The sequence below is a fragment of the Myripristis murdjan genome, chromosome 15, assembly GCF_902150065.1.
Source record: "Myripristis murdjan chromosome 15, fMyrMur1.1, whole genome shotgun sequence".
Lineage (NCBI taxonomy): Eukaryota > Metazoa > Chordata > Actinopteri > Holocentriformes > Holocentridae > Myripristis > Myripristis murdjan.
Window position 1 is genome coordinate 30574897 of NC_043994.1, and position 22435 is coordinate 30597331.

At 44.4% G+C, this 22435-nt stretch overlaps 1 protein-coding gene across 2 annotated transcripts; it reads left to right on the top strand.

Annotated features, from left to right (window-relative positions):
• The first annotated feature begins 447 nt into the window (after positions 1-447).
• Positions 448-19636, top strand: slc1a4 (solute carrier family 1 member 4). Of its 2 annotated transcripts, XM_030070186.1 has the most exons (8): positions 448-962; positions 7355-7397; positions 9255-9320; positions 14263-14429; positions 15369-15602; positions 16136-16330; positions 16907-17041; positions 18039-19636. In XM_030070186.1, exons 1-8 carry the CDS (start codon positions 448-450, stop codon positions 18274-18276), a joined length of 1593 nt encoding a protein of 530 aa, XP_029926046.1. In that variant the 3' UTR covers positions 18277-19636. The 2 variants fall into 2 exon arrangements, with proteins under 2 accessions (XP_029926046.1, XP_029926047.1); XM_030070187.1 differs by lacking the exon at positions 9255-9320 and having other exon boundaries at positions 508-962.
• Positions 19637-22435: the final 2799 nt, after the last annotated feature.

The window sequence follows — 22435 nt, forward strand, 5'->3', positions numbered from 1 at the left end:
TGCTGGGACCCTTTGGGCGCCTCTTTAAGACCCCTGGTGGTCCCCGGACCACACTGCGGGCACCACCGGCCTACAGGATCATGTGAAGGAGAAATGCCAGGAAAGATCATGGAAAAATCCTTTCTTTCCTGATATGTTCTCACATTCATTCAGCAGGGGAAACACAGAGACCCGCCGCCAGAGACCCTGGCAATCTCGCCCGCTGTTGCATCATTTGCTCTTGATATAAAACTCCGGACTTGTGCGCATGTCCTGCCTGTTTTTTGTGTCGTCGCCCTTCTCCATTGGTCCTTTCTCCACTCTGTTCTCCGCTTTAACGCCGGAGCAGCCTGCCTCATCTGAGAGTGTGTGAGCGTCGGCAGCGCGTGTGTGTGTGAAGGAGCCTACGATCCCACGCTGCCTGGACCCGACATTTCTTCCCACGCCGACCCGGACAGAGAAGCAGAGATGGAGAAGAAGAGCGAGATCAACGGGCACGCCATGCCCAGCTCGGCCTCCACGGACCGGATGCTGGAGCAGAGCGCGCAGAAAAGCCCCCGGGACAAAGTGCTGGCGTTTCTGAAGCGGAACCTGCTGGTGATCCTGACCGTGTCCGGCGTCCTGGTGGGCGTCGGGCTGGGCATGATGGTCCGGAACATGCACCTGACCCGGGCGCAGATGACCTACTTCGCCTTCCCGGGCGAGATGCTCCTCCGGATGCTGAAGATGATCATCCTGCCGCTGGTGGTCTGCAGCCTCATCTCCGGCGCCGCCAGCCTGGACACCCGCTCCCTGGGCAAGCTGGGGGGCATCGCCGTCTCCTACTTCCTGGTGACCACCCTGATCGCATCGGGCATCGGGGTGGCGCTGGCGTTCATCATCAAGCCCGGCGTGGGCGCAGGGGCTCTCAACACCAACAACCTGGGACTGGAGAGCGTCACCACCAACAAGGAGACCACCGACTCGTTTTTAGATCTGGCCAGGTACAGTAGCAGCTCGGCTTTTCTCTTAACGTGAGGGAGAAGTTCACAAGATTATAGATATTGTTGTGATTTTGAAGGGAGCTGGACTTTGGCACCCCTGTCCTCGGGCGCAATGGGAATATAGGTTAGTTACACACATGAGCGCACCACTGAAACACACGCACACAGGAAACACAGGATGGGACAAGATAGGGCCAACATTACACACACACACACACACACACACACACACACACACACACACGTATTGTTTATCATGCACTATTTGAGGATGTGTGAAGGCTGCATGTCAGAGCGAAATGCACTTTGAGCCCTACATGTAACTTCATATGTCAGTGGTTCCCAAGCTGTGGTCCAGGGGCCTCCAGGGGGCTCTGTGGTGGTTCCAGGGGCTTCCCAGCAAAACGAGGAGAAGGGTCCTTGAAACTCCCTGTTTCCTCAAAAGCATTGCATTTGATGGTACAAAATGTACTACATAACATAAGTTTGGTTTGGTTTGGGGTTTGCACAAAGACAGGATGTAGGCTGTAATGGCAGTTATCATCAGGGCATTCTCTTTCCTGTTTTCTCCAAACTTCTTTAAAAAAAAAAAAAAAACTTCTGAAACGGAGGTCTGTGGTCTGAAAAGAGTCTGGGGTTCATGGCTCACAAAACCCCAGGGTAGCTGACTGTGTACCTTCATCACGGACAGTGAGGAAAATAAAGATTTTGTTATTAGTCATGATCTAATAAATAAGGTTAACCTAACACACTGTCACTGTTTTTTTTTTTTGTTTTTTGTTTTTTGACATTTCTCAAAATTTTGGATGTGAAGTCAAGCTCATTTTAACTCCTTTGACTGTGATTTTCCCCTCAAGTAGTTTCAAACCTAGAAAAAAACACTTTCCCCATATTGTTCAACAACATCACATCCATACATCATCTGCACACCAACAGTACACAACAGTTTATCATCCTTATGCTGAGGAAATTAGTCACAAACCTAAGATGCCACTTCCCATACATCAAATGGAAAAAAAAAAAAAACTAGATTCCTTGAGCATCATTTAATACACACTTCCACATAACTTGGGATCACATATTTGACGTCTCTGGACAAAGTGGCATCTTGTCTAGAGTTTAAAATAAAGTGTAGGTTTAATAACTAAATAAAGCTCCACTGGTGAAGTCAAACAGGCCAAAACAGTAGATACTAAAACAGAACATGGGCTAAAAGCAGCTTCAGAATTAAAAAAAAAAAAAAAAATACATATTGGCACGGGGATGTTGGCATGGTCACCGGCTTTAAAAAACTCTGCATTAGTCGCAGCCTAATAATAAGTTCCCACAGTCAGAATGAGGGAGCGCTGACAGCTGTTGAAAGAGAGGAGCCAAGCAGCGCTGTGCAGTACAAACTGAGCGCTGGCAGCTCCTCGGCCTTATCACAGCAGCAGGTGGGCTGATACTCAGCTTTCAGCTCGCAGCACGGCCCAGGCTGGACTCTGTAGATTTACATAACCTGAGACTGACCAATAACAAAGCTTTCCTCACTATTTAATACATTTGCAAAAACATGGCACCGACACACATATTGTCATCTAGGTTTGACTGATACGGGTTCTTGAAAGCTGATGCTATTTTTTTTTTTTTTTTTTTTGGAGCTGGACAAGTGCAAAGATTTTGTGTGAACATTATGATTAGACTTTAGACCCCTTTTCGTACCCAAAATGGTTCAGATTTACCCCAGAGTTTTATTCTTATCAGGAATGGGAAAGGCTTTGGAGCAGCATTTAGACGTTTGAAAAGTGAAACTCTCCACTGAAAACCTGGCTAATGAAGCAGGTTGGTTTTACAGACTGTGGACTAAAATCTTGCAAAAAGACACGAGACACAAATGAACTCTCTTGTTTAGTATGCAACTCAAAAGAGCTGACTTGAAAGGCATCTCTCGTGTATTTTTATCTTTCTGGTAAAGCTGTTTCACTGTTGATTATGTGGCTTCATGTGTTTTCTGACTGATGACGTGTGAAGTTTTGATACCAGGTTTTTTTGATACCAATTTCTGATACCAGGTTTCCACGTGGGCATCAAGTGAAAAGAAGGTAGCGCTTCATTTTGCAGTCTGGAATGGTAATCCGAATTTGAAATCGACGTGTTGCTGGTTGAGGAACGCCAGTTTTTGCTGCCAGCTGAATTTAAAGGATTATTCGTTACATTAGGCTTTGATTAATGAGGAAATCGAGTTAGTTGTTATTATGTCATCGCGCAGCTTTAAAAATCAGTCCACAGAGTCCGCAGGCTCACAGGCCATGTGGGAAAACCACGGCCGCTCTCAGCACAGGTCTCCCCCTGCAGGGTTAATCCAGATCCTCAGTGCTGTCATGTGGCGCAAGGAGACCACCGACCACTTCAGTGGCAGCAAGAATTTCAGATGCTTTAATTTCCCGGCCGTGAAGTGAGTTTTTGGTGTCGTTTCATTAAAACAGGAAGGACTGATCGAAAACGTCGTGGCTCCGGTCCAAAGTGGCAAGCAGAGTTGACAGATTTGCCAGCTGGCCTCAGTTTTAGCAACATTTGGCCGTGGATTGTGGGTTCCACAGGGTGACGAGGTTGTGACCTGGATTGCATGATTATGGTCCGGCCATGGGAACAGAAATGAGGCTTTGCACAACACAGCGGCACAGAAACCAGGAACATGCATTCCAGAGAGGATATCGCTGGAAGTGACGCGTACAGACTGACGTAGGAGAGGCAGAGGAAAAAAAAGTGGTGGCTTCCTGTAGCCCCTGTTTATTTATTACACCATGAAGGTAAACCACCGTGCACAAAAAAGGCCAACACACTTCCACACCTGCTGAGTTAGCACAGAACTAGTTGTTGTAGAGATGACAACGCACCGAGCAGCGGCGTTTGAGCTCGGTGGGTTTTTTACAGCCTGTGTTGTGATGCATGGTTAATTAAATGTTCCAAAGCCGAATTTAATCAACTTCTCCAGTCCCTTGGGTATGTAATGATGTAGAGACAAAGCTGTTTGGGTTTTTTTTTTTTTTTTTTTGTGCAGAACGAGCAAAGACATGCTGCCACCTTGACTGACAAATAAAGAAGAAGGCAACAACGAAAAAGAAAAAATAGAAATTACGTTATTATCTAAGTTTATTTCCATTGAATTGTTTCAGTTTAAGCTAAGAGCAATGCTATGATCTCAGGAAAAAGCTTTCTGAACCACTGATAATTTGCGGCATTAGCAAATAAAATAAACGTGACGCTCTTCCTTTTTTCTCTGTTAACTGGTGGCCTTGGTTAGCCGCCATGTGAGCCCAAACGAGCTCAACCTGTCAGTAAAAACAGTGAAAGGACTCATATTTTCCATCTGGGGTTGAGTTCAGTTCCGCAGAACGAGCCTCGTGGTCGTCACGACACTTTGATTTTGTTAAACGGAACGAAGGTGACAAAGACGTCCTCCAAACTCTGGGAGCTGATTGGCTGACAGCAGCAACAAGCTCCTCTGATTCAAACGAGGCGAAGCTGCTGATTGGAGGCTTTCCGGTCCAAAATGGTGCAAACTGGCCTCATGGGACAGTGAGAGAGTCTCAATCTGGAAACTATAACCATGTCTGCACTGAAGATATTTTATCGTATATATAAATCAACAGAGGAAAATTTGAATTCCTATAATATGGAAACTTTGGAACCCGCTCGTTAAAGTGCCTTTGCATGGGCTCAGACAGATTTCCATACATACAACATATTGTATGGAAAATAATACCCCAACTACACACACACACACACACACACTGAAACACACAGAATCCTTGTATCTCTGTCCCGATGAGGACCGTCCACTGACAGCGTTCATCCTCTAACCTCCAATGTTAGTGAGTAAAAAAACAAACTGGCTTCACTTTCGCAGGCTTAAAGCGAAAAATGGTTCAAACAAGGACAGATGTACAAGAGCACACACACACACAGACACACACACACACACACATACACACACAGGGTCCTTAAGACACAAACATGCGGCTAACACTCATGCATCGATGGTTTTGGTGTCTAAAAATTACACAAACCAATCCTTGGTGCAGCAAGCGGGGGCCAAATTCATCTTTCACTGATTCGCCTCGCTTCACAGCCTGTCGACGCCGTTTTCACGATGCTGTCAACAATCATTTATCGTTATCACACGATCAATCATTCATTAAAGGTGCAAACACTGAACGTCTGTGGTTAGCCGTCATCAAATTCATGAACCAAACTCCTCAGAAAACCAGATTAAGTTCTCAGATCGCTCCGCCTCGGTTTGGGATTTTGTCGCCGGGGAGGATGAACTCGTTTCCCATCAGCATCAAAAAAAGAAATAAATAAAAGTTGCAGCACCATAACCTTCAGTAAAAGTGCAGCAGTATTCTCAGTAAAATGTAGCTCTGTTGGAGAATTAAAAGTCGTGGTTGTGAAGGATGGTTCCTCCCAGAGTTGAATCATCGAGGCATGAAAGGCAGGAGGAGTCGGGTTTGTCGTTGTGGTCTGTAAACGCAACGGCCAAGCCCAGATTCACTCTCGTTGTGGAGCGAGCTTCGTCCGCTCGCCGTTTCGCCTTTTCGTAGCTTCCTATTGGACGTGGTGCTAGCCATCTGGCACCACGCTGCGCTGTGATTGGCTCGGAGCTGCACACCTGCTGCCCAAAGGCCGACGCCCTGAAGAGTCCCGAGCTCAGCAAAACAGGCACATCCAGGCAGAGGGCGGGGTCTCTGCAGACACACACACCAACACGCACACACACACACACACACACTGCTAGTGTCTCACAGTCATGATGGAGAGGATTATTTTGCTTGAATTTATATATTGTTTTTCAGGGAAATTCTACTCGTTCTGCCTTTAACTAAAAGTAGAGACACCATAACAGAAAAAGTACAGTACAGTATTCTCACTAACAAGTAAAAATAGTTCATTGTGAAGAATGGTTTAATTATCGCTGCATTAACATGTAAGAAGTGTTTCAGTGCTGCAGCTCAAACTGCTCCGCGTGCTGTTGGCTGGTTTATTCTCTGACAGCAGCACATCTGGTGTTTTTGTATGGAAAAGCCTCTTCTGCAGAGGAACTGGTAACTCCAGCCGTCAAAAAAAAAAAAAAATACAAGATTTCCCTCTGAGATGTTGTGCAGGAGGAGTCTCACTAAATGGAAACTCCTGAGTAAAGTGACAGAACCACAAAATCAGACTTGAGTCTGTTGGCCAGAGTCTCCTGGAGAAATGTGGGAATGTCTGCAAATTCCAAAGAGGAACCGCCTCTCCAGGGTCCCTTTGGGAATTTTCTCCCAAAAGGAAGACTTTGCCCAGAGGGAGAGTGCACCCCTCCACTCCTCCACCCCTCCACTCCTCCACCTCTCCACCTCTCCACCCCTCCACCCTCCATGTGTCACTGCCTCAACACACACTCGCCGTTGTGTTTGTACACACACACATCCTGTCAGTCTCCACCAAATTGTGGAAGATTGCACTGATATGAGCTCCTTGCATGCAACATTTTAGTGTAGCCCTTTAGTGACACCAGTGGTTTTCAAAGTGGGGCCCGGGGACCACCAGGGGTCCTTTGGGTCTTCAAAGAGAAAAAAAAAACGGTACAGTACTTGTTCATTTACCTGCCAGTTGTTTTTTTTTTTTTTTGCAGGTGACGAGCGTGTGGTCGCTCGCCTGAACCTGGCTCCATCAGTCATGTTGAGTTAATGATAATTCACTTTTAAGATGTAATGGCCACACAATAAAACCCAATAATGACTTTGATGTTGCGTGTTATCTTGAGTCTCGCTGTGGGGTTAAGGGTTGTTGACCGTTTGCTTATTGAATTCTGCTGAGCTTTTTTTTTTATGAATATTTTTGTAGAGAGTGATAACTTGAATGAGACAACCTATTCTAATAAAGACAAAATAAATAAATAAATTGAAAACTCGAGAGTTCACGACGCTGGTTTAGTAACTGATGAAGCGGACGGAGGGTCGACGCCGACTCAGCAGCTCTGACCGGGGTTTCAGCTGAAGGATCCTGGGAAAGGAGCCAAAATGCAGGTGGTGCGTCTCGGAAAACCATCCCTGTAAACAATTTAGCAGCTCGCTCTGAGGACCTCACGGACGTCTGAGGCTCGTGTTCGGGCCGCTGTTTGATTTTGTCAGGTGACTCAAAATGTTTAAACATTACCAGGATATTTCTCAGCACTTGTATTGTTGGCCTCAGGCTGTGGATGAAGCAACAACAATAATAATAATAGTAACAATTTACAGCAGAGAAAAACACAGGTTAAAAAAAAAAAACAGCAACAGAGAGAAAAAGGGTGTAAAACGTGTGAGTGAAATTCTGAAAATCCAAACTGGGTTTGTGTTCACTTTTTAAAGCTGTTTCCTCTTTTTACATTTCAGGAATTTGTTCCCTGCTAACTTGGTGGCTGCTGCTTTCCGCTCTGTAAGTGCCAACCCTTCGCCTCTTTATCCCACACTCTCTTTCCCCATCTCTCTTCTTTATCGCCCCTTTCCCACTTCTGCATGGTGCCGTTTGTTCATGAGAATTTACACACAATAAAAACACACCAGCAGATTCACCTCCATGTTCATTTGCAGCCGTTATAAATCCCGTTTTAGCGCTGAGAGCCTGGTAACGTCTCTTAATGAGAAGGCGCTCAGAGGAGAGGCCGCCGCCGCCGCCCCCCTCGCCCCCCGCTTGCCTTGAACACGTCCCTCTCTTGTCCCTCACCAGCCGTTACCATGGCAAACCATTCCGTTCCTGCCAGCCTAGCAACCGGCCTCGCCTCGCTGCTCCTGAACGCAGCACGCTCCGCTTCCTGGAATTATGGTTGTGGCTGTTAGCGTTAAAATAAGAGTCGGGAAAGTTCAATATTTGGGGATGCAGGGACGCAAAATGGTTATGCACACACACACACACACACACACACACATAAATGCAGGTGTGTGTGCATGCTTGCACACATAGACACACATACACACACACACACACAAGTGCACTTCATCTGACCAATTGCCTTAGTGCACACTCCCAAACCGGGCAGTGAGTGATAAAGTCACGAACAAATTACCGAGTTCTCACAGGGGAGAGTAAATGGAGTTTCAAAGTGCAGCAGTAAGGCCAAAGAGTTCAATACCACACACACACAGACACACACACACACACACACACACCCCACAAGCTGACAGTGTGGTAGAGGCCCCCTGGACGGCTTCCAGCTCTGGATTAAACCAAGAAAGCAGAGAAGAGGGGAGATTTACATGAGCTGACATGCAGCTAAAACGATGTTTCAGGGCATTAAAGTAAATCTTCTTCCAGCGGCATCAGTTTCACAGCAGGTACGGAGAGTTTGTCACATGACCGGGGCTCTGCTTTTGCACAAAGAGCCCCCGTTTTAGTAGGAAGAGGTTAAAAGAGACATTTTAAAACGTGAGATAAGATTGCTAGATTTAGTTTATCGCTGGGTCAGGGGAGATTATCGGCTTTTTTTTTTTTTTAGATTATTTTTTATTTTTGGTTGATGTTTTATGTTCACCGTCGTGTGTCTCCAAGAATTTTCCTTTAAAGAGACTGCAGCCTAATTCAAAGTCTGTCTGTCGAGCTGCTCGGGGCCTTCATCCTATATAGGGGGATTAAAAGAAAGGGAGAGAGAGGGAGAGAGGCTCAGAGTCATTGTCTGAGTGTTGTGATTCCCAGCGCCGCTTTAAAGCAGCTCTCCTTTCCAGCTGAAAAGACTCTAACTGCCTTAATTTGCTGCATCCCGCCCCAAACCCTCCTCACACACGCCACTCCCAACATCGTCAAACAACCAAGACTTACACCATGCACTGTGCGCCTTCATTTTGCTGTTTTTATTATCAATTCTTTGGTTTCTCTCCATTCACTTAAGCTTAAAAAAAAAAAAAAAAAAAAACCCTGGGTGAAAACCTTGTAGTTCCAAATATAAACTTTTCAGGAGCAAAATTGTGTTTTTAGATTGAGCAACATGCTTTTTTCCAGCTTGTTTAATTGGATTTGAAACAAATTTGTAAACTCAGTGAGCGCTGGGGACTTTTTCATTCCACCAAGGTTAGAAGTTAAAACACACACACACACACACACACACAAAAAACACTGAGCGTTGCAGCAGTAGGTAGTAATAGGCTACAGCACAGAGTAAGATAGCAAATGTGCATTAAAATTATCATTATTACTGTGATTTACATGCTGAAATACCTCAAGCAGAAATGTCTTAATGAAAAGTATGGGACAAAATTAAGCACATATCATTTAATTGTTTTCTTTCTCTCTGTGTTCTAGTACGCCACCGACTACAAGATGGTCGCCGCGGGAAACGACACCAACGGGACCACCCTCTACCAAAAGGTACACGGAGAACAGGTTAAACGTCTCTATGCAGAAAGACTCTGAAAAAGGACAACAGCACAAAACAGGAAGCGTCCCGTGAGCCCGTACAGCAGCAGAACCCTTCAGTGGTTCCATTAACACTCATTGGCTCTCTAAGAACCACACACCAAGAGTCAAAAGTAGTGTAAAATATTCAATTTAATAATAAAACTAATACAACTACGGACAAGATCTGTTGGCAGCGATTTTGTTCTATGTTTTGAAAATGCGGTCTTAACGTGGAGAAACACAAATTGCCCATTTTTTTGCAATTTATGTCAATAAGAAGCACATTTAGTGCCTGTACCAATGTGACCGAGACTAGTGTCCAGTTTCCAGTTTTGGTGCCTAAACCTAACCTTTCCCTAACCGTAACAAAGTGTTTTTTATGCCTTAACGTAACCTTTGCTCACCTAGATCTTCGGTTTTGTTGGTTAAAGTTTGTGGAAATAGCTTTAGCGAAAAAATATGGATAATCCATGTCCATGGAGACGAATCTGTAGATTAAATTTTGTGACTGTTGCACAAACTCCTGTGAGACAGGCCTGGGTTTAGACAGAGGCCACCAAAAGGTTAGTGTAATTAATTTGGCAATGATATACTAATGTTTTAAAATGTTAAACGTAGCCCCTTTAAAATGATGATGAGTGTGAGGCTGTAGGCTAAACAAATATGTAGATAGAAAGAGAAAGTGAAGCCACAGCTGATCACTGGACAGCTTGTTTGATCTGAGCAGGGTTTTTTTTTTTTTTTTTTGGGCTGTTTGCTTGAGAGAGCATTACAACGAGGTTAATATGAGCACAGAGACAAATGGGCAAATACTGAGGAAAGGAGCAGAGTGTACGGTCACCCATGGGTGCAAATACACTGAGTAAGCACGGCGTGAGGCGCTAATGGAAGACACCGGTTATGGTTTTGAGGAGAATGAGTTCAAGGCTGACGTCTTTGTAGGAATCAGCCTGGTCATGTGAGCGGGAGGAACTGGGGAAATTCTCCAGTTCCTCCCGATCTGCACAGAACGTCTTTTTAGTGAGCCATTTTAGCCCGCTGAGCTCTCATCTCCCTCTTATATCGCCCCTTAAAAAGCCTCAAAAGCAGCAAAAACACATTCTTTCCGTCATATATCACTTACATAATCTGCATCTGCCCCTTTCAACTTTTCATTTAAACAGCATCACATGTAAAACAAAACCCAGGATGTGACTTTTTTCAGGACTGCACCATTCCATCAGGTGGAAACCCAAACAACGCAAAACATGTTCAAAATGAAAAGCAAAAGAAACATAAATCTGGGTTTAAAGTGTCAGTGGAGGTAAGAGATTAATGCACAATCAAATAATAAATGAGCAAAAAATTTTGAATACAAGGTAAAATTATTTGCTAAGATTATGTTTTTGTTTTTTTTTTTTTTTTTTTTTTTTTTCGTTCTGGCCTGTCAGAGTGCTGGTCAGTCTGACTGGGCAGACATGCACTTGGACTCTGCCTGAAAGGAAAATGAAGTGAATAGAGAGTCTGAACAGAGAACAAACACTGCCTCCCCGGCCGCCTGGCAGACCGCTGGCAGCAGATTCCCAGAATGCCGCTGGGCTTTTGTGCCACCACATTCAGATGTGGCGGATGGCTGGATCTGTATGGAAGTGTATGATGTGTTTGTTAGTTTGTGAGAAAGAGAAGAGGGACAAGTGGCTGTGAGAATAACTCTGAAGGCATTAAGACTCTTCCACATGCTGGTGGAAAATGATTCTGTGGGTCTGTGGCACTGCAGAACCCTGCATCGAGGAACCCTTTTAGACAGGTTCTCGATGGAACCATGCCCAAATGGTTTCACACAGGCCTGTTTTTGGCATTTAAAAGTGGAGATTTTTCTCTGATGCTGAAAAAGAGGCACGTCAGATCTCCTCAGCCACACGTCTTCCAGGGCCAGGCCTGTTCACATTCGACTGATGTGAGAAAGAGTGAACAAATGCATGTTAACATTACTATCAGTATAGATGGAGGGTGATGGAGGCCACTTGCTTCCCCATCATATCAGCTTGTCTTGAGGCTACATGTGCCGTCTGGCTTGTGTGAAATGCAAAGGGAGTTTTTGTCGCTTGCTGGCTGTCATAACAACGCTGCAAAGCCAAGTGCAAATGGATCCACAAGGAGCCCTGAGTACTTCACAGCAAAGATAAAATGTTTTCAATTTTTCTGCTTGGAACATGTGCATGAAAATGCCAAAAAAAAAAAAAAGGCATTAGTGGAGCTGTGAGGTGCAACACATCCACCAATCCATCCACTATCTGGTGCTGAGCTGGGGCCGGGTCCGGGTCCTGATGGCAAAAGAATAGCTGGTTTTCCACTGTTTGCTGGTGCTGCCGAGGCCAGCTGTGTCTCCATCGTCTCTTCCGGTTTCTGCTGGTTCCTTGGTGGGGCTGTCCCGGCCGGTTTCCAGCTGCTGATGGCCCAGAGAATCCCTATGGGCCAGACAGGGCTAACCCAGCTCTGAGGCGGAGCTAAGGCTCACCTGGCTTACTAGGGCGACCCAGACTTCCTAACTCATGCTTTCCCCCGGCCACATCCTCCAGCTCCTCCTGGGGGATCCCGTGGCTTTCCCAGGCCAGCTGGAAGATGCAGTCCCCCCAGTTTGCTCTGAGTCTGGCCCAGGGTCTCTTCTCTCAGCGGCTCACCTTCAGCCTATAGCCAAGCTGCAAAAGAAGTGATCACATTCTTCTGGTCACTATGCAACACTTGTGACTGCTGGTGAGGCCTGGAGTGCAGACTGACCAGTAACATCAAGAGGCAACACTCCTGATTTAGCTGCACACATGCTCAGCAAAAATGCGTTTTTTGGTTTCATATAGATTCTCTTCCAGAATCAAAGAACCCTTGACGAACTTTCTTTTTTATGTGGCCGTAAAAAGGATAAAGGATAACAATGGTAGGTAACCAACCGCAAACAATCGATCATTGTTCTGTACGACTCACCAGCAGCGACCACAAAGCCTGGATGGATTTCCACCAGTAGAATTTGGCATTGAAATGCACCAAAGCAGTCCCACAAGTTGTCCCCCAGTGGCAGCGCTCCCGCTGAGCCTGTATGGGGGAACAGTTTGGGGAGGCGTTCTTGCATTCTTGGCTCTGCTCTGCGGTATTCTTCTGTCTGTGGGCACTGGGGCACCGTTTCCCGGTGCCAGGGGATGAGGCTGGCATAGTGGTGGGAGCGCTCAGGACAATGGCACAGGACTCAGCCCGGGATTTGTCCCTGTCCCCTCTGTTACCCATCATCCTGTTCAATGAATCCCTAAGTCAAAACCTATCACCCCCCATAACCCGTCCATTTGTCTCCCCATCCAAACACTATAACAAGACGTGTTTAACCCTCCTGTTATGTTCAAATTTACAAACATCTTTTATGTTTGAGGTCAATTTGACTCCAGCAGTTTAAACCTCCACAAAATTATTATAATTAAAATTGTTACCAAAGTTTATGTGTCAGGTACTTTATGTTTCTTTGTTGACGACCTAAATAGCCCTTTAAATAAAACATTACAAAGTGTGTACAGGACATTGAAAACGTATCATCATGTGAATTTCATGTTTACCTGGTAGTACCCATTACATTAGGAATTAAATATGAAGCAAAAAAAATGATGTTAATCATTTATTTAGAGATGTTAAACATTGACTGGGGTCAAATTGACCCCAAACGTAATAGGAGGGTTGAACAGCACAGGGCTCATGTTGTCCCTGAACACACACGTGGATGTGTTGAAAACTGGCACAATGCATGTAAGGTGTGTTAAAACTAGACAGTCCATCAGTGCTGTCAAATGAAAACCACGCCTCCAGTTAAAACTTTGCATCTTTAAACTTTTCAGGAATTTAGAAAAACAGCCTTGCTTTTAAATGTTTTGAGCACCATGCACGTTTTTGAGTTTTTTATGGGTTTCATAAACCCAACGATCACAGAGCTCTCTAAAGAGAGTGAATAAAACACTCTTTCCTCTCCTCTACCTCAAAACTACTGTGTATGTGTCCTTGAGCAAGGCACTCACTGAACCCCCAGTGGGGCTGCTGAGTGGCTGGCATTAGAAAACTGTGGTTAAACTGGGAAGCTCCCAGTGTGACTGTGTTTAACCACATGGATGAATAACTCTCTGGATAAATAAAGGCTTAACCTCTTAAATAATGTTGGCCTGTGGGTCACAAACACATTCCAAACAAACGTTTATTATTCTGTGGTCACAAACACATGCTGTGCTGCCGAGCTTCCTTCAAACTAATAAAACTTTTTATTAAATTCTTGTCAAGATCCCGAGGTTTCCCGGGGTCAGAGGTGGAAGTGGCTCATCACATTTACTCACGTTACTGTAACTGGATAGCTTTTTTGTATTTTTTTAAAAGTATTTTTTAAAGCCAGTAATTTGACTTTTACTCCAGCACATTTTTGCAGATTGTGGAACTTTTCACAATAAAAGCTCAGTCAGCAAAGATCGAGGAACCTGCTGCTGCTTTGTTGGTTCTACTTTTTGTCATTTTCCAATAAAAGCTGCACCATGAAAAACTGCAGCGAGGACCATTTAGACTTAACTGGTAAAATGTGGAATAAGGGTGGAGAAAATTTACACATAGATTTACGACATTAATATGAGAATTTCAAGTTTTTTTTCTCACTGATTTCTGACTTTGTAATCTCAGAATTTTCACGTTTTTCTTCTCATAAATTTGCGACTTAAAGCTCAAAAATTCTGAGTTTATTTTCTCAGAATATTACAACAGGTATGAGGTAATGTCTTTCTTTCTGTCTTTGCTTCTTTTGTTTGTTAATGTCTTTTTTTTATATTATATATAGTAAAGCATAGTTTTATGTTGCTGTCAAGAACCTTTTAAGATGCTCCAAGACAGAGGTTTTCACTGTGGCGTCTCATGGCCCCTTCAGGTGCCCGTCGGGACAGACACAGATGGCATGAACATCCTGGGTCTGGTGCTGTTTGCCATGGTGTTCGGCGTGGCGCTGAGGAAACTGGGAGACGAAGGAGAGGAGCTCATCCGTTTCTTCAACGCCTTCAACGAGGCCACCATGGTGCTGGTGTCCTGGATCATGTGGTGAGTAAAGTTGGACTGACGTGAAGTTTTTCGTGACTGGAAACAGTATTTTTTTTTTTTTTTTTTTGACTGGAGCAGTCAGTAGCTGATGCTTGTTCCCTGTTCTCTCAGACAGAAAAAAAAAATGCTAGATTACATTTCTAGGGTTTTGGTTTGTTTATATGTCCAGTAAAGCACACTAGAGAACAATGCAACATGCTTTCCTTGGGATCAAATCCTACATTGTGGTCGGTGGCCATCAAAACACATGCAGTGTAATAACCTGAGTCATAAAGCTTGGTTTCTCTCTCCGTTCTCCTCCTCTTCCTGCCTGGTTAACTCCTCCTTTGTATTGGACTTGTGGGAATTTTGTCACAGGGTGCCTCGGAAAAGTTAAAATTTGTTGAAGTTTGAGTGCGATTGCTTCGCTGAGCCTCAAAAGCCTGTTGGTGCACGGTGCAAGCCACTGGAAGTAATGGGGTTTAGGGCATGGAGGTGGACTCATTGTGTCCTAAGTAAGGGCCCGTTAGGCGTTAACTGTCTGATGATGATTGACTGACCCCGATTTGACTCCTGATGCCCAAGTCTTGTGGGAAAAAGTTTAATACCCTGCTAATAGCTCGGATTATGCATGCAATGTCCTCCTCATGCCTCAGCCTGGGTAAATGAGACTATAATCGGGTATGATTTGTACCGTTCATTAGTAAAGGGTTTGGGAATTTCTTCCATTTGTCCCTGTTCCACCTCTGGGTTTTTTGGGGACGTTTTTTCTTGCCTGCTATGAGGATTAAGTCGGGGGTGTTGTCCTGTGTTGTCAGTTGTATACTTCTGGGTCTGCAAAGCCCTTTGAGACTGTAAACAGTGATTTGGAGCTCTAAATGAATTTGAATTCGAGTTTGAACTTGAATGGAAGACACTGAACACATCCTGTTCTCCCTGTGCCCTTGTTGTGTCTCTCAGGTACGTCCCCTTCGGCATCATGTTCCTGGTGGGCAGTAAGATCGTGGAGATGGAAGACGTGGTCCTTTTGGTCACCAGCCTGGGGAAGTACATCTTCGCCTCCATCCTGGGCCACATCATCCACGGAGGCATCGTCCTGCCCCTCATCTACTTCGGTTTCACGCGCAAGAACCCCTTCAGTTTCCTGTCGGGGCTCATCACGCCCTTCACCACCGCCTTCGCCACCTGCTCCAGGTACACCGCGACGCCTCAACGCCCTGCGCAGGGAAGCTACCGGCCGTGCTCATATAGGCTTGAGAGGTTGCAATACTAATGCAGATCTGCAAAAAGGAGTAAAAGGCAGCAGGTTTAAAAAAAAGGAAAATGGTGAATTGCTTGTGTTGCTTTTAATTTATTGGAACAGGAAAAGAAGTGATGTGCAATCAGTATCAGTACAGTGTAAATAATTTAGTTTTTTGAAGTCTCCTGTGGTTTTGGCAGAGTCTCTGAGAGTTCCTATGGCGTACAGGTTAGGCATACATACATTTCAGCTACAAACACTAAAAATCTTTGTTCGTATTATTATATTGTGCATAATTTGTGTGATAGATAACCTCTTCACAAGACCTTTCTGTTGGATTTCATTTGAGAACGGAGAATTTCCAACTTTCATCAACATTGTATTCACGCTGGCACACACAAGTTTGATGTTAAAGTCTGTCTTACCCTTCTTTGCATTTGCGTGTGTGTGTGTGTGTGTGTGTGTGTGTTTTGCTCTTCCCCTCCAGCTCGGCGACTCTTCCCTCCATGATAAAATGCGTCGAGGAGAACAACGGCGTCGACAAGCGCATCAGCCGCTTCATCCTGCCCATCGGCGCCACCGTCAACATGGACGGGGCGGCCATCTTCCAGTGCATCGCCGCCGTCTTCATCGCTCAGCTCAACAACGCCGAGCTGAACGCCGGGCAGATCTTCACCATCCTGTGAGTGGTTGGCACTCCGGGTGCTGTGCACCACCAGGACATTGTAGAAAAATCTGACTTTCTTGGAGCAGAAGTCTTCTCACTACTTTGCTTATTTTTTAAGCAATTAGCCGAATCATCAAGTTGTCAGTCGACAGAAAACGGGTCATAATTTTGACAATGACTCGATTAATTGTGTTAGTAAAATGTCAAATAAAAATCCCAGACACTTGTTGATCACAGGTTCACAGACGCTAGGATGTGACTGCTTTTCTCCATGCCATGTGATTATTAAATAAGAAATTTGGGTTTGGGCTGTTGATTTTCTTATTTATGTGATAGTTTATATTAAAAAACAAATAATTAAAAAAAAACAAAAAAAAACAGCAGCTAAGGATCTGCGAGGATTACAAAACAACAAAGAATTGGTAATGTAGGCCGGTCCCAAAGCAGTAAGAGTCTTATGAATAAATAAAAAAGGTTTCAAATCAATCCTAAAAGACACAGGGAGCCAGTGCAGGTTAACTAAAACTTGCCCTCTCTTTCTTGTTCCAGGTAAAAGTTAAAATATTGTTATGACTTTTCTCCTCCGTGCAGAGTGACGGCCACAGCCTCCAGCGTGGGCGCAGCGGGCATCCCGGCCGGCGGCATCATCACCATCGCCATCATCCTGGAGGCCATCGGCCTGCCGACCAACGACCTGTCGCTCATGCTGGCTGTCGACTGGATTGTGTGAGTAAAGCACGACCGAAATCACTGACTGGTGTATGACTGTGGGAATGTGTTTCTCAATCAAAAGAAAAAAAAAGCAGAACCATAAAAATAAAAAAAACGTATGAATGATGTATGTATGTATGAGTGTTAAGGAGTGTTATATGGCAGTGTAATCTGCCATACAACACTCATTACAACCTATTTAACACCTGGACGGTACAATCTGCTCATCGTCAATCATTCATTTAGTTGCCGTCGCTGTGTGACACTCGGCCCGACGGTACACGACAACAGCTAAACTTCAGCCAGCACAGCCCTGGCTGCTCTTGGTACCTGGAGAAAACAGCTTACCTCTAAAAAGAATAATCTCTAACAAAAAGAAATAACTGCTTCTCTTGAGTAAATAAATTTTAGCATTTATACAGTAGATAACATTATTTTTCATCTTGAGAATTCAACAGCTTTATCTGATAGACAACGTATCTCCAAAAAAAAATCTTATTTCAAGATAGAAACATGCTAGTGTATCTCAGCCCCATGTTCCCTCAGTTCTATGTTCCCTCAGATGTTCCCTCAGTTCTATGTTCCCTCAGATGTTCCCTCAGCCCTACATTCCCATCGAACTTATCTCAGCTAAATTGTGTAGGCTCTTGGCCAAGAATGTTTCTTGGTTTTTGTCAGTTTAATGTTATGTATTATAATGAGACATAAAATTAGATTAACATATTTACAGCTCAGCTTGTCCATACGAGTTACCAAGCGGTTAAAGCGACTTGTTACTGTAACGTAGGGAACACAGGGAACATATGGGGGAACACAGGGACTGATGTAGAAGGGAGTGCATTTCTTAGGGACTGCAGGAAAACTGGACTGACCCTCTGGAGATAATAGGACAGAAAAAAATGATACTGCATGACAAAGAGCTTTACCGCCTGATGCTTATCTTGACGTTGAGGTTTAATATTTAATATTTTTATATTTTTTATATTTTGTGTGTGTGTATGTGTGTGTGCAGGGACCGCACCACCACGGTGGTGAACGTGGAAGGCGACGCTCTGGGCGCTGGGATCCTCCACCACATCAACCAGCAGGAGATGAAGAAGCAGCAGCAGCAGGGGAAGCAGGAGGACGAGGAGCTGGCGGAGGTGCGGGTGGAGGCGGTGGCCAACGTGCAGGCGGAGGAGGAGACCTCGCCGCTCGTCACGCACCAAACCAAAGAGGCCACGCCGGAGGCCATCGAGTCTGTCCTGTGAACTCTGCGAGATACTTTTCACGCCTCCTGACCTTTCTACCTTTCTACAGCTGTGACGTTGCTACTGACTGGATGCCATTTTGACTCAGTGTGTGTGTACGTGTGTTCACCCAAACGAGGTCACTGGTCGTTTCACTTGTGAAAACGCAAACCGAAAAAGTGCCATATACTGTACGACAGCCTCAATATACCTGGAGCTGCTGCAGGTTTTTTTAACATCTCGGTCTCATGGGACAAAGTCCTCATAGCTGGGTTTCCCTCTAAGCATTTTCAACTATGCGACTTATGATAAGTTGAATTTATAAAGGTGAATTTCGATAAAATTTCCTCAGTATTAAGTTTTTACGCTCGCTTGAGATTGAGTTAAGAAAGATGTGATAAGAAATTACAGCGGTGGGAAATGTGTTTCCAGACAAAACAATGAGGTACTTACATTTTCAGCGAAAGGCGAGCTATAAAAAAATCCATCTGTCGCAGTTTCCCAGAGACGTTGCAGTTCTGTTGCATTCATGTACAAGACACCCGCCGCTACGTTTCCATTCATATGTGCTTTGTGTTCTTTCAGAAGCTGCATCGATTTGTTTTTATCATAGACTGTTTAAAAGATGGACGACACGACAGCTCCTTAAAAGTGAAGCCAAAACATCTCTATCGCCCCCTGGTGGCTGGCTGTAGTATAGGTAAAAAAAGAAACCCCTGCCCCCTCCATGTTATCAGATGGGAAACTGACCAAACTAAAAAAATCATAGTGCACAACAAATGCATTTTTCCAAAAGATGGTTTGTCATTTTAGCTAGCTCTTATCGTGCTCATGTATGCGCAGTTTTTCTAGTAAGGTTGATTTTAGTTACTAATTGGGGTATAACGTCATGATTGACAGCTGTGGAGTCACAGAGCCATTTGTGAGCCCAGTTGTAACCATGACTGTCATACGAGATAAAAAAATCTCTCTTTACCAGTTGGTAAACGTCAAGCATGCCAACCTATTTACGCCGATGACACCCCGCTGTGTCAACAGGTGGCACTAGGCTATGTAGTGACACACACATTACAAACTCTCACGGCAGTGTTTCTGCAGGCACAGCCGTTCCTGACTGATTCAATGAAACAGTACAAAAGAAATCACCGTGGCGATTGGTACATTTATAGCCACAGACATGACAGGTGCGCTTTAATGGAAAACACAGTTTTCACAACATGCTGACTGTCACTGAGCCCCGGCACGCTGCTCCTTCACCTGCTCCTTTGAGCCGGACTGTAATTCCTGCTTTTTACAAAAAAAAAAACAAAAAACAAAAAAAACAATAGCCCTAATAGAGAAGGATTTGAGGGAGGTCGAGCGCAGATACCTGATGGGTCAGGCCGGGTTCAGACAAATATTTAGAACTTGTGTTTGGGTTTGAGTCGGGTTCAGGCACTTTGGCGTTATTTCAGTGAAAAATGAAGGGACCTACTGTCTGTTCTGGGCAACTTCCCGTGTAGCGCTGGAGTTTACGTAAGGACGCTGAAGGCGACACGTTGGCTATTTCAGGCCCACGCGGTAACCTCGCGGTGGAGGACGAGCAAAATCTCAGGCTCGGGTCAGGTTTGGAAAAAAATATGCGGCCCGATCCACACTCTAACGGGAAGCAGCTGCTCTGACCACGGGCGACTGGACGTCATATATTTTTTAAAAAATATTTTCCTGTGTCTGAAAGAGCGAATCCAGTAGTTTGATGCTAGATTTGGATTTCTGACCAAAGTCTTTGCAGCAAAACCAGAGTTTGATGTTTGATGATGATGTTCTTATATTTCATAGATTTAATTTTTCTTTTTTAGGGTAGCCATCACACTCATCACAAGTTTTCCTCTCCCTTCCTCCTCCATCCTCTCCAAACCATTTGCTCGACTCCTGCCTTTCCACCTGGAGGCCGTTCTTCTGACTTTCTTTGGCTTCACTTTTGCGGAGATGCGTTGTCCATCTTTTATACGTCTGTGGTTTTTATCTTCAGTCACCAAGAAATAATAATAATAATAAGAATAATAATAGCTTGCCCTATAGTAATCAAAGATTTTTCTACTCTCCGGGCTGATGTGTTTTTTTATATAATGACGTAGCTCCATTTTACATTCACGATGCATGTCCAGTGACTTCAACCCAACTAATTTTTTTTTCTTCTTGAAATTCACTCGATAGCTGGATGGAGACTCAGCTCATGTCAGTTTTTGAAGTCACAATCCAAAGGGGAACAGGTTAGACATTATTGTGTGTGTGACAGTCCAGAGAAATATTTACAAGCTGTGTGCAGATCTGTGTTTGCTGTCCGTCAATAGATAATGTGAAACATTAACCTTCAAAAAAAACCACCGAGGAATTTGGCTTCACTTTTTTCGGACAACCTATTTAACTAGTGACATATTGACCCACTATGGTGCAGCATGTTGGAATTTGGACCAGGTGACGTAGATGCAGACAGCTGATATCCAGACATCAGCTTATATCACAGTTATATACTGTTATATGGTATAAGCAGTTCATATACCGCCTGTCGTATTCCTTTCTCTTCATATCTCCTCCTGAATGAGCAGAATATTTTGTCTTATTACCATTAAGGAAGACCTTTTCTTAATGGTAAACAGGGTAAAGTGCATACATGCCTTTCTATCCCATTTTACATCAGCATATTGCAGCATCTGGAGGCTTTGCAGCTGGATGACAAATTTCCAAGGAGGAACATTTGAGAATTAACTGTGTGCAAATAATACCGGGCATTTCAAGAGTAGGTAGCTTATACATTCTTTATATGAACTATTAATACTTGTATTGTTTAATATTTTTCCTATACACACCAAATTATTTTGCTAAACTGTACAGCTTTGTTTTCCATCTCTGTCTCGTGGTGTGTAAAAGCGACCAGTGTGCTGAGGCAGATTTGTGTCCAGATGTGTCTCACTGGGATGCAGTAAACTGTCTTGTCTCTACTCCAAAACATGGAGACTTGTAGCCTTTGGCCACCTTTATCCCTGTTTAAGGATCTGTTCATGTAAAAGGGATAAAAAAAAAAAAAAAAACTCATTGGGTCTTTACAGCTGTGAGTGAGTCACTGGTTTGCAGGTAAGCACTCTGTCTCTTTTTGAGTCGACGCCGTCTGACTTCAGACTTTTAAACGTGTGTGCACAGTTTGTTCCAGAGACAAAACGCCATCAGTTGTTTACACACACACACACACATAAACCGAAAGTGGACCAACAGAGCGTGGACGAGGTGTTCCCATCATCATGTCACCGCTTCGTGAGCCCTTCCTGCGGGCTGGTGTTGATTAGTCGCTGTGATTCCCCGCAGAGGCTCGCGTCACGGCCTGTAAACGCTCGGGGTCACCGTCTGCGGAGGTGAGCGTTTCGAGTGGAACATTTATTTATTTTATTTTTTTCCCCATCATCTAAACCTGCTGGGGCGCCAGTTCAGAACAAAATCGGTCACATCAGTAAACGTTTAACCCGTGGTAAAGAAGAAAAGACCTGTAGTGCCGCCACAGTGTGACTGATGAATAACAAACTAATGTGATTAATTATTTTCATAAGTCAACAGACTAAAAGCTTCAAAGCTCATCGATTTTTTAAAATTTTAGATAGAATTTTAGGCGTCCAAATCAATTTCTTACATCTTTATTTGAACTTTGGCCTCCGTTTTAATGATAAAAAACACAACAGGGAAATCTGTCAAACCCAGTGGCCTCCTGTGTGATTTACAGGCCTGGACATGAGCAGCTCAGCAGCCTTTTGCCCGTCTCTGCGCGCAGGACTCCAGACGGACAGGGTTAGCCGGCGCTGTCCTCTAGCGGCGACGAGCATTATTAATGTTTGACAGGAGGCAAAGCAAGACAAGACGTCTGTAAAAGATTTCTAACAGCGTGTCGGTGTGGCCAAGTGCATCTCAGCGCCGGGCTCAAGCACGATTATGTTTGAGTCAACATTTTTGAGTTTGCAGGTGGTTTCTGTTGTTCCATTTTCTCCCCCATCAACTATATTTAACATTTCACAAGAAAAACAAGGATGAGGAAGATAATCGCTCCACTATTAAATCTTGTGGATTTACTGTATATTGTATGTTTTAAGTGTACAAGAAGTAAGAAATGCCAGTGGCTGCATATGGGAGGAAAAATGCTGTCAGTCGATCTCTG

Excerpts from the sequence above, each read along its gene's own strand:
- slc1a4 (XM_030070186.1), top strand. The coding sequence starts at position 448 with ATGGAGAAGAAGAGCGAGATCAACGGGCACGCCATGCCCAGCTCGGCC. Across the intron at positions 9,321-14,262 it reads GGACCACCCTCTACCAAAAG|GTGCCCGTCGGGACAGACAC; the intron begins GTACACGGAGAA and ends TGGCCCCTTCAG. Across the intron at positions 15,603-16,135 it reads GCCTTCGCCACCTGCTCCAG|CTCGGCGACTCTTCCCTCCA; the intron begins GTACACCGCGAC and ends CTTCCCCTCCAG.